At 28.5% G+C, this 12,713-nt stretch overlaps 1 protein-coding gene and 1 pseudogene across 1 annotated transcript; one reads left to right on the top strand and one right to left on the bottom strand.

The window, feature by feature from the left end:
• Positions 1-7,459: 7,459 nt before the first annotated feature.
• On the top strand, positions 7,460-9,000 carry LOC129877426 (anthocyanidin 3-O-glucosyltransferase-like). The gene has a single exon (XM_055952923.1). It carries the CDS (start codon positions 7,531-7,533, stop codon positions 8,875-8,877), a length of 1,347 nt encoding a protein of 448 aa, XP_055808898.1. The 5' UTR covers positions 7,460-7,530; the 3' UTR covers positions 8,878-9,000.
• Positions 9,001-9,904: 904 nt separating this feature from the next.
• On the bottom strand, positions 9,905-11,692 carry LOC129876870 (protein ATAF2-like; annotated as a pseudogene).
• Positions 11,693-12,713: the final 1,021 nt, after the last annotated feature.

Consider the following 12,713-nt stretch of genomic DNA (forward strand, 5'->3'; position numbering starts at 1 on the left):
ACATAAAAAATAAATTAAAACAATAATATAAGGAACGGCTTAATGTTTGCCTAACGTCAATAATATACACAATAATAAATTAAATATATTATTCGAACTTAATTCGAATAGCTTTCTCAGGAAGCAATTCTGAGTACCTGTAAAAGACTTAATAGAAGTGTTAGTAAGGAATAAATATGATGATGATAATAATAATAATAATAATAATAATAACTAAAAATAAAATTCGTCTTATAAACATGGAAGACCTTGGAAATCGACGGTAATTTCTTCATCGACCTATTAGGTGTAATCTCTATTTAATATGATGAATTACAATAATAATTAAAAATAATAAAATTATTTCAATAAAATGGCGTGAAAGCCACGACAACCAATAATTGATGAAACAATCGACATAATAGAGACAACATATAAGATATTTGAGAAGTAAAACAATAATTGAGTAATTAATAACATAATAAGAAATACACTAGATAAAAGATGTAAAATTCAAACCAACAACAATAATTCAACAAAAATAGTAACATAAATAAAATAACAAAAGAAAAAAAATAACTAGTGAATATTTACATCATCAAGCACCAACACCCACAAAAATAAAGGTACAATATGACAAAAAAAAATAAGTGAGAAGATTTTATCAATTAACTTAAACACATGATAATATAAAAAATAAAATAGTAATACTAAAGTTAATGACAAGTGAATCAACCTAACTTTAGTATATCCTACATAGTCAAAAAGAATAAAAACAAAAATATCAACATCCATTAAATAAGAAATCATGTATTAAAGAAAATAAATTATTACTAATCATCAATTATAATCCTTTGATGAATAAATATAGTCAAAACAAATGAAGTTAAACTATTAGCAAAAGTAGTCAAACAAAGTTAAAAATAGATACAAGATAACTATAAATAAATAAAATATACACTAATCATCAATTATAATCCACCAACAAACAAAAGTGATGAATAAATATAGCCAAAACAAATGAACTTAAACTATTAACAAAAGTAGTCAAATAAAAATAAAATAATAATTTTCACTCAACAAACAATAGATATCACTAATAGAGAGATATAATGAAGACAACAACAATAAAGTAAAAAAAATAATAGAAAAAAAATCACAATAATTATATCTATCATAAAATAAAGTAGATCAAAACTATCATATCTTTTAAATAATCAATTAAAATAATCCAAAGCAAACATATATGACAATAGATATCACTAATAAAGAGATATAATGGAGACAACAATAATAAAGTAAAAAAAATAATAGAAACACATCACAATAATTATATCTATCATAAAACAAAGTAGATCTATAAACAAAAAAAAAAGTAAAATAACAATGAAAAAAAATAAAAAAACAAAGGAGAGATAGAGTTGTGTTACTTGTTAGTTTCTTACCGAATTTACCATCGCGATAGCTATTTGTTGTTTCCCGAAGATGGAGCCACCCCGGAGGTTATTGATTTAACACTATTGGACTTTGTTTTAACTTGCAAAATATAACGTCTAATATAAACTTAAACTAAAATTTCCGTCTTTTTAAAATGGGGAGGCCTCGAAAATCGACGGAAAGATTTTTTTTATTGGCCAATTACAATTTGAACTATATATAAATTTGAAGTAATATTTCATATTATCACTTAAGGCTATACAACAACAACAACAACAACAACAACAAACAACAACACTTAAGGCTATCAAAACAGTAAATCCGACCAAAAATGTACCTCATGTTATACCTAAACTTTGAAAACTGGACTTTATGTCCTTCATGAAAGTTGTAGATATATGTCTTAAGCTTGCAAAAAGAAAAGAATCATCACAAAATACATTTTGTACAAAAATATATGATCAAAATACTAGCGGTTGTACATGCTGGAATTTTAAATAAAAAATCTGGACAAAACTTGTCCTATGTTGCGTCTTTTTTTTTTGACCCAATAACAGCAGATCTAGGCTCCAACATAAATATAAAAGTTGTAGGTACGTGTTTCATATTTCCAAAACATATTTATTTACTAAAAACAAAGATCTATACAATGAGATACGTCAAAATTACTAACAACTATGCAGTTTCAAAAAATCGAATTTGATTTACTTACCACAGGAGAGGAGTTGCTTTGTTCTAGATGAAAGGACAAGCTTCTTTTGAGACTTTTTGAGAGAGAAAAAGAGAAGATAATGGAGAAAGTGGTGTATTTTTTAGGAATAAAAAGAGAAGAGAATGGAGAGAGTGGTGTGTTTGTGAGGGAGGAAAAGAGAAGATAATAGAGAGAGTAGTATGTGTTAGTCTTCTTTTGAAAGAAGAAAAAAAAACAAGATTGTCTTCTTTTTTCTTTAGGTAGGATTAGTCAAAAGGAGATGGATGATTGGAATCAATATTCTAAATTAATAACCAATGAAGTAAATAATAAAATTATTTATATAATAATAACAATAATAAAATTTTAAATATTATACCAAATGTAAGCTCAAATATACAATAAATAATAATTTAAAGAATACACATTTAATTAAATAGCAATCAAAAAATGGGTTATAGGTCGGTCAAAATTAGATGTCAACACTAATTTACGAAATAATTAATTAAAATAAAATATGTTTGAGATTATTTTTGAATACTGATAAAAAGTAATAAATTATTATATATAACTATATATATCATTCAAAAATTATAAAATGACAAAGTTATTTTAAAGTATTTAAAATATATTTTTTTGGATTTTTAAAAGATTAATTATTTCAAATTGTTTAAAATTGGAGAAGCTCGATGATTAATTTGCATTGTGGAGGATCGATGTCAACATGGATAAGAATCCTATTATTTACGAAACTAAGAATGCTTATTCATAAATTATAAAAAAAATGAAAAAACAAATTCATGAAAATGCTAAAAATAAGGATAATTATAAATAAATAAAAAAAACTAAAAAAAATGTGTAAAAAGAAATATTATATTTTGTGTTCTTTAACGATCAAGTAGCCTGAAGACATTAATTTTGAGTACAGAGAGCCAAAATTGGGTGTCAACAGCTATCAATTGGAAGCGTTTAATCAATGATTCTGCTAGACCATTTTGAGTATGGACATGATCGACCGAATGCTCAACTTTTATTCCAACCGACATATAATAATCATTAAATGATTGAGATGTAAATTCACCAGCATTATCTAGACGAATTGTCTTTATTGCATAATCTGGAAATTGTGCTCTTAACCTTATAATTTGAGCTAACAATCTCACAAAAGCCATGTTGCGAGTTGATAATAAGCACACATGTGACCATCTTGTAGATGCATCTATCAAGACCATATAATAATTAAATGGTCCACATGAAGGGTGAATTTGGCCCACATATATAACCTTGTATACGTTCCAGAAACGCAGGGGATTCAATCCCAACCTTAGTTGCTGATGGTTTGATAATCAGTTTTCCTTGAGAACAAGCAACATAAGAGAATTCCTTAGATTGAAGAATCTTCTGATTCTTCAAACTGTGTCCATGTGAATTCTCAATAATTTTGCGCATCATATTATAACCGGGATGGACCAACCGGTCATGCCAAATGATAAAATCATTAGAATTAGTAAACTTTTTGTTTACTATGACTGTGATTCAACAGTACCAATATTTGTATGGTACAACCCAGAAGAAAGTGCAGGTAATTTTTTGTACATAATTTTCTTCTCCATATTTATTGTAGTAATATAAAGGTATTCAACCTTTCCTTCATTGGCAGTCTCAATATGATAGCCATTTTGGCGAATAACCTTGAAACTTAACAAGTTTCTTTGAGACTTATTACAATATAATGCATTATCAATTACCAATATCGTTCCTCCAGATAGTAATAAGGCCGCTTTTCCAGAACCTTCAATCAATTTTGTACTACCAGATATTGTATTGACAGAGGCCTCTTTCATAATTAAATGACAGAAATATTTCTTTTCTTTCAATATCGTATGAGTTGTGGCACTATCCAAATGGCACATATCTCCATTATTCATCTTGAATCAAATTGAAGATTGAGAAATTTATTTATCTTCATAAAATAAAAATATATTGTAAGAAATAAAATAAGTAGCAATTTTGCTAGAAAAACATAAGTCCCTTTTTAAAAAAAAGTTAAATTATGGTAATTTAGAATTTAAAAAAATTTATAGGATTCATAAGTCCCTAACGTACCAAATTATAAGTATTGACAAACTGAGGTGTAACACGTTAATAATAAACATAATTTTATATAAATTAATAATTACTAGTGAATTAATTTAATGAACTTAGAATTCAAAAAGTTTATGACAAAATATACTTATTAACCTTAAATAAATATTATACATAAGTATTAAAGACAAATATAAAATAAATAAAATTATAAAACATTAATATAATATTATTCATCATGTATAGATAATTTATTTATTGGCAAAAATATTACAATCATTATATAATATTAATGTCTAAAACATTAACAAGAATAAATAATTAGTATAATGATATTAAATAAAGCGAATATTATTTTTAGTAACAATATGATATTAAGATTAAATAATAGTACACCAATAGTAATTAATTACAATATTGTAATAAATAACAATATACAATTATCATAAAAATGTGGCCCTGATTTTATTTATTTATTTATTTCAAATACATAAACGTAAAAACACGATGATTCAAAGTACATAAAAATCACAACATATTGAAAAACATGAAATTAAACATCAATTAAGATCCTTAAAAAAATCTTCAACCTCCAAATGAGTAATATCATTGAGGTCATTAAAATCATCATTCCTCAAGGCCAGATTTGCTTCAATATTATCATTATGCAAATGCCTTGCCTCAACATTATTTTCGAACGCCAAGTGTGACTCTATTCGAGCATTAGAAGAAGAGGCACCACCTCTATTTGACTTTCTTTTGAAAGAATTTAGATAAAGCCTTAAAAAATGCTCAGGCGTCCGACATTCATTTTTTCAGTGGTCTTTCATGCCATAACGATGACAGTTACTTTTTGAAGGGCCATTTTGAGAACTGATATTGTTCTCCCTTTTATGTTGACCACCACCACGACGATTATTAAATCGTCTTCTGTCATTGCCACGTCCACGCACATTATTGTGGCCATAATTTTTATTTTGTCTTCTTTCAGACTGGCCATGTGCTTTTACCATATTTACCTCCGGTAACGGAGCAGTTCCAGTGGGACGGGCTTCATGATTTTTCATTAAAAGGGCATTATGTTGCTCAGCCACCAGAAGGCATGAGATCAATTCAGAATATTTTTTAAAACCCTTTTCACGATATTGCTGCTGTAATATTACATTAGAGGCATGAAAAATAGTTAGTGTCTTTTCTAACATGTCCTTATCATTTATAGTTTCCCCACATAATTTTAATTGGGAAGTTATTCTAAATACAGCAAAATTATACTCAATTACGGTTTTAAAATTTTGAAACCGTAAGTGCATCCACTCATAACGAGCCCTTGGCAATACCGTTGCCCTGAGGTGGTCATACCTCCCTTTTAAGTCTTTCCACAATTCAAGTGGATCTTTCACTGTCAAGTATTTCATTTTCAGGCTTTCATCTAGATGATGACGAAGGAAAATCATAGCCTTTGTTTTATCTTGACTTGATGCTGTATTTCCTTCAATTATAGCATCACCAAGACCCTTAGCGGTAAGGTGAATTTCAGCATCAAGTACCCATGACAAATAATTTTTGCCAGAAATATCAAGTGCCACAAATTCCAATTTTGACAAGTTTGACATGATGAAAATTAATTTGAAAGTAACAAAGACAACTTAAAAATTAAATTTCTTTAGTAGATATAACTGATATAGAAGTTAATTTTCTGAAAAATTAGAGCTTCGTGCTGATAACGTGTTATAAACTAACTAACTTGACAATTTTATAAAGGAAGAAGAGCAAGAGAATATATATATATATATATATATAGAAAGTATTAATATAGAGAGAGTAGTAATATGGAGAGAGTAATAGTAATTCTCTTCTTTTATGTGTGTTTTTACATTGAAGTATAAGGCTATATTTATAGCCATATATACAAGTGAAGGAAAATATTAATGGGCAATTTACCCACTTAAAAAGTAAATGGACTATTCACCATTGTAAAGTGGACAATCATTTTACTTGGTTGATAATAAAGAAAAGTAACTTTGCCTATGATTCACATTTGAATACTATCTTATTATATATATATATATATATATAATTTATGAAATACTCTATGAATTCAAGAACTTAAAAAAACAATTTATATCCCATGGACAGTATTTTATATTAATTCATCGTGTTCAACTTATGATATACTCTATAATTAATTGGCGAATCTAGAAAAGATCAATGATATTTATCAGAATCCCTTCAATAATATATAATAAAAATGTAAAATTAAATATTGACTCAATGATTTAGGAGGTTGAAAATTCACCACGCTCAGAAGCAAAACTTTATAAAATGATTGGAATGAATTACATTAAGTGGCAACCAAGTTCCAACGACCAAAATAGGAAGCAATATGTAGTGGTTCGTGTCTGCGATATCTACCGTTCATCCTACCTAACTACTCAAACTTAAGGCAATCTCTACCGTTAATCCTACCTAGCTCAAATGCATGTCACAACCACCACAATAGCTAGTTCCTTGTGCAATACGAGTATTATGCTTCATGACAATATTCATGGTTTAGTGCACCATCAAATGGAGGTAAGCTGATTTATTTATTAGAGACGGATTCAAAATTTGAAATTTGTGAATTTAATTTTTAAGATCTTTTAGTATTGAACTCGTTATAAGTTTAGAATTAGGGGTTTCGATTACTAGTTATTATAATTTGGTTATATTTGTACAAGTAAATTTATGTTTTTCATTAAAAATATTGAATTCTGATGAATTGAATGGGAAAGCACCTACTCACATGAGTCTCAATGCATGAGCTATTTTTTTAGTTTGAGTAATTAAACTAGAGGTTTATTTTTTAACATGATAATGAAGTCAAACTCATTCTTATTTCCTCAATACTGAACCTTCAAGTAATATTGTTTTACGTTTTATATATTTGTTGTTGGATGTGTCGAAGGATGTTAATGATATTTCATATTAATCGAGAAAGTAAACTTACAATCATCTTATACGACTTGCAGATTTTATAACATGAGCTAACTTTTAAGATTAAATTATATGCAAAAATCATTCATTTTTACATCCAACCTTCAGAAAAACAGAATCCTCGTGCATCAACCCCCAAATAATGGTAGGTGGTATCTTTAACCCCCACGAAAAAGTACAACAACAATCTTTAACCCCCAACAAGCAAGTGCAACAACTAGTCAATCTTTTCTACCCCCAACCCCCAACCCCACCATCCCATATGAACCTACAACAAAACTATATTAACGAAGTTGAAAGGAGCCTAAAAACTAAAACACTTAGAACAAACAAAAGAAGAAGAAGAAGAAAAACAATACAAAAGAATGATTACTTCTCAACTTCATATAGCACTTCTTGCTTTTCCTTTTGGAAGTCATGCAGCTCCTTTACTCACACTTGTCCAAAAAATCTCTCCATTTTTACCATCAAACACAATATATTCCTTCTTCAACACATCAAATTCCAACACCTCAATCTTCTCAAAAACTCCAAATCAAGAAAACATCAAGATTTACAATGTTTGGGATGGTGTCAAAGAAGGCAATGACACCCCTATTGGTCGTGAAGCCATTGATCTCTTTATGCAATCAACTCCTACAAATTTCGAAAAATCAATGAAAGAGGCAGAGGATGAAACAGGGGTGAAATTTTCTTGCATATTTAGTGATGCTTTTTTATGGTTTTCTTGTGAATTTGCTAAGAAAATGAATATCCCTTGGATTGCTTTTTGGACTGCTGGTTCCTGTTCATTGTCTGTCCATTTGTACACTGATTTAATTCGATCGAACAACGAAACATTGTTGAAAATCCCTGGATTTTCATCCACTTTGAGAATGAATGACATTCCACCTGAAGTTATAGCAGAGAATTTAAAGGGGCCAATGCCATCTATGTTATACAACATGGCATTAAATTTGCACAAAGCCAATGCAATTGTTCTTAATTCCTTTGAGGAATTGGATCCAATAATCAACAAAGACCTCAAATCAAAGCTACAAAAGGTACTCAACATTGGCCCTTTAGTTCTGCAATCATCAAAGAATGTATTGTTAAATGCCAATTCTGATGAAAGTGGATGCATCCAATGGCTTGACAAACAAAAAGAAAAATCAGTTGTGTATCTAAGTTTTGGTACTGTTACAACATTACCTCCTAATGAAATAATCGCGATAGCAGAAGCATTAGAATCGAAAAAAATGTCTTTTATTTGGTCGTTAAGAGACAATGGGATCAAGATTTTACCTAAAGGATTTCTTGAAAGAACAGAGGAATTTGGGAAAATAGTTCCTTGGGCACCCCAATTGGAAATCTTGTCACATTCATCTGTTGGTGTTTTTGTAACACATTGTGGATGGAACTCTATTTTGGAAGGCATATCATATGGTGTGCCTATGATATGTAGGCCTTTTTTTGGTGACCAAACATTGAATAGTAGAATGCTGGAAAGTGTTTGGGAAGTTGGTTTGCAAATTGAAGGTGGAAATTTTACTAGAAGTGGAACAATTAGAGCATTGGATACTTTTTTCAATGAGGAAAAAGGAAAGGTATTAAGGGAAAATGTTGAAAGGCTAAAAGAAAAAGCATTAGAAGCTGTGAAAACAAATAATGGGAGTTCAATAGAAAATTTCAAGGTTCTAGTTGAGCTAGTTAAATGTCACAAGCCTACTTGATTGTATTAGTATGTTATAATTGCAATAAGTGACATACTATGTATTATTATCTGGAACTTTGCTTCAGTGTATTGTAGAATAAATTCTTGTTGTAGTATTTGGATACTCGTTTTTTCGTTTCAATTTGTTTGATTTTTTTTTTTTGAAATTCGTCTCAAAAAAATTATATAATATCAACTTTTCACGGGACATGTCTTTTAGTTGTTAAACGACAACAACTTTTCAGTCCCAAATAAATTGGAATTGAATATATTGATGCTCACAGATCACTCAAACTATGTTGAAATTGAATATATGAATTCACATATGAAACGAGGTTATCCCGAAAGATTTGCCAATTAATTATGTGTAGAGACTTATTTTAAAATAAAACACAAAAGAAAAAGATTTTTTATATAAATGATGTCTACACTTAGGGTGTGTTTGGTATGAAGAATTTTTTTATGGAACAAATTAGGAGTTGTGAGGTTATAAACATTAATTATGAGGAAGATGTAGTGGGGAAAATTATGACACATCTTATGGTAATTATGGAGCCACCTCCATACTTCCCTTGGCCACATATATATTTTGTCAACAAGAAAGAAACTTCCCCTTTTTGTCGTGCTATCAATCAATAAACTACAGTTCAATTTTGATCAAATTAGTATTTATCGTGAAATTTTAACTTGATACATTTATTAAAAAAATAATTTATTAACTATATTTTTTTTAAAATATTAACTCAATATTAATAAATTAAAAATATAATAAACTAAAAATGATCAGTAAAAATAAAAATATAAAAAAATAATATTTAACAAGAAAATCGAAACAGAGGGGATAATAACAATCATATAAGTTTTCTATATAAATATTTAGAAGATTTATCTAGTTAGATCATTTGGACATTGATCGTCTATCTACTATAACTAGCTATCACTAATATATATAGATATGGAATAATCAATCTTTATAGATCGATGAGTTCTCATCAAGAACACCAATTTCAAGAACATTATGAGATTCAATTCCACCTATGTTGTTGTCATAAGGATCTTGATACAAGTTGTTGAAGTCGAAATTCATTGGGAAAATGTTGCTTTCTTGGTATAATCCTTTGTAATCCGAAAATATGATTCCAGAAGAAGATGATTGAAGGTTCATTCCATAGTTTGACGATCTTGGGAAAATAATTTGGACTAAACTTGCTAAAATCCATGATAAAATTTGGATCATCAAGAGTATTATTATACTGATAAGGTAGCTCGAATTGTTGTCTAGCAAATTCTACACATGAATCTATAGTCCCTTCATAGTCACAATTATCCAACTTATCTACTGAAGTAGGTATCAAAGAAATGCTTTTGCTAGTATCTTTTTGCTTGTACTCCTCCTTTCGAGTACCTTTAGACTTGTCAATTATGTTGTAAATCCTACCTAGAATCCAATCGTCGAGCTATAATAACAAAAAATGATAACTATGAATTCTATCCATATATTTGGATGATAGTAAAATGAAAATATAATTATGTATATCGATACAATATAATAGTTTAAATCATTAGGTTAAGTTTTCTACAATAACATGTAATTATGCTTTATAGGTTTGTTAGCTCCAGTAACCTTCCAATAGCCTGTTCCCGCAGCGCGATTTGGCCTATCACCGTTAGGATATTTCCTATCCCTTGTAGTGAAGAAGTACCATTCTTTTTCTCCCAGGAGTGAATACTTTTCTATTTGCAAGTTAAACAAGAAAAACAAACAATATTATTAACTTACAAATTAGAGAAAAGATATTATGTATGATTTATGTTAGCTAAGAAATGGAGTAAAAATGATTATGAATTAAGTAATGATGAAAAGTCATCAAAGAGCGCATAATTTTGTATAAGAATTAGTGTTGGGTTTTGTTTATTTTTTTACAAAAGATAAAACTCTTTCTCGAAACAAAACATAAGTTTTAACTTTTAGTATCAAGTAGTATACAGTAAAAAAAAAATTAAAAAAAGAAAATCACAATTATGTGTACTTATAGAAATACAAAATTCAAATGGATTAGATAACAAAGAAAACCTGCTAAATAATAAATGAAAACCTAACTAAGAAGGATAACGAACAAGGTTAATTAACAATTAACATTCCTTATTTGAGTATGATTAGGGTCCAAATATGCTATTAAACATTAGATCAACTCAAAACCATATATAATAGAAAAGAACTATTGCAAGTTAAGCAAAATTCACGACCGATTCTAATGTAATAAACCCTAATCACATGTTTTTATATTATACGATGGTGAATCTATAGTAGATATAGTGATTTGTATCAAATTCAAACCTTATATAAGTAATGTACACAAGCGTGTCAAAAGAAATAAAAGTATGTATTTACAGAACAGAATCAACATTCTAAATCTACAATATAACTAGAACAAGTGAAACAACAGGAAAAGATCTAATTTAACATATACATAAACCCTAACAATCGAAAATTATTGTACTTTGATTGAGATTAATGAAAAGAGATTAAGAAAAAACAGAAAATAACCTGAAAGCTCCTGAGGACTATGCTTATAAAGATTAACCTCCTTGATTTTTTCGTGGGGTAAAAGTTCATTCATAATTTTTTTCTTGAGGTAATGAACAGTAAGTTCTTCATCATGTGGACAAAAACGATAACCTGGAGGGAAAACAAAGCTATCGTCCACATAAACTCTTTTTCCATTTGTGTTATTTTTTACATGATCAATTTGGTTTTGTTTATGTATTTCTTGCATTTTAGGGTTTTGAGAAGTCCTCCAAGAACTGGCCTTGTTTTGCTCATCCCACTCCATTGCTAGGCTTCAACTGTTTGACAAACTTATAGCTAATGGACTCTTATAGAGTCCATAATTAATCTAAATCTATAAATAAATTTTTAAAAAATTACAAAATTTGTTTTGAAAATCTTTTTGCGGTAAATATTTAAAAGATACTTTCATCTTATCTAATGGCTTATATAGTTATACTTATTTAAAAGAAGGTGGATAGTTATAATTTTTTATTTTTTTAATTAAGAATGAAGAAGTACTTAATAGTTAGTCGGATAGTAATTATCTGAGAGTGTTTAAAAACTGATTCAAATTAAACATATGAATGCAGCTACTAAGCACACACGTAATTGGAGGATAATACACAATAGGCATAGGACAATAATCACGTTCATCCCCACAACTTAACGTCTTAACCCATCCAACTTAGCGTACCACCTAACCCACCCCATCTCCATGTCCTAATTGTTGTCTCCAAAATAATATATCGACCTCCCTTAAATTTATAAATAAGATTTAGGAAAAATCACACCTAAACATGTGATATATTTATGATAAATTACTATACTTTAAAAGATTACAATTTGTAGCTATATGTGGGGTTTACTAGTAAATATCTCCCTCCTCTCTCCTTTGCCTCTCGATCTCCTCTCTCCACATAAATATGGAAATTGTATTTTGTATTATGTATAAAATGCATTTGTATTTCATATCAATTGTATTTTGTGTATGTATCAATTGTAGACGTATTTTATATGTATTAATTGTAGATGTATTTTATATCAATTGTATTATGACAATTTGTGGTATGTCAATTGTATTTGTCGATACAAATTGTGCTCGTTAATAATTATTTGATTGTTTTTGTATTTTATAATTATTTAATGTATTTGTTTTAAACTGTATTTTGTATTTATTTTGTATTATATTCTGTATTTATTTTCGTATCAATTGTATTCGTAATACAACAAATACAACATGTATTCATTTTGATACAAATAAGTTGTATCAATGTATTCGTGATACAACCTGATACAACGAATAC

This window comes from Solanum dulcamara, chromosome 12, assembly GCF_947179165.1.
Source record: "Solanum dulcamara chromosome 12, daSolDulc1.2, whole genome shotgun sequence".
Lineage (NCBI taxonomy): Eukaryota > Viridiplantae > Streptophyta > Magnoliopsida > Solanales > Solanaceae > Solanum > Solanum dulcamara.

Bases quoted from the DNA above. Each gene is read 5' to 3' on its own strand.
- LOC129877426 (XM_055952923.1), top strand. From the start codon at position 7,531: ATGATTACTTCTCAACTTCATATAGCACTTCTTGCTTTTCCTTTTGGA.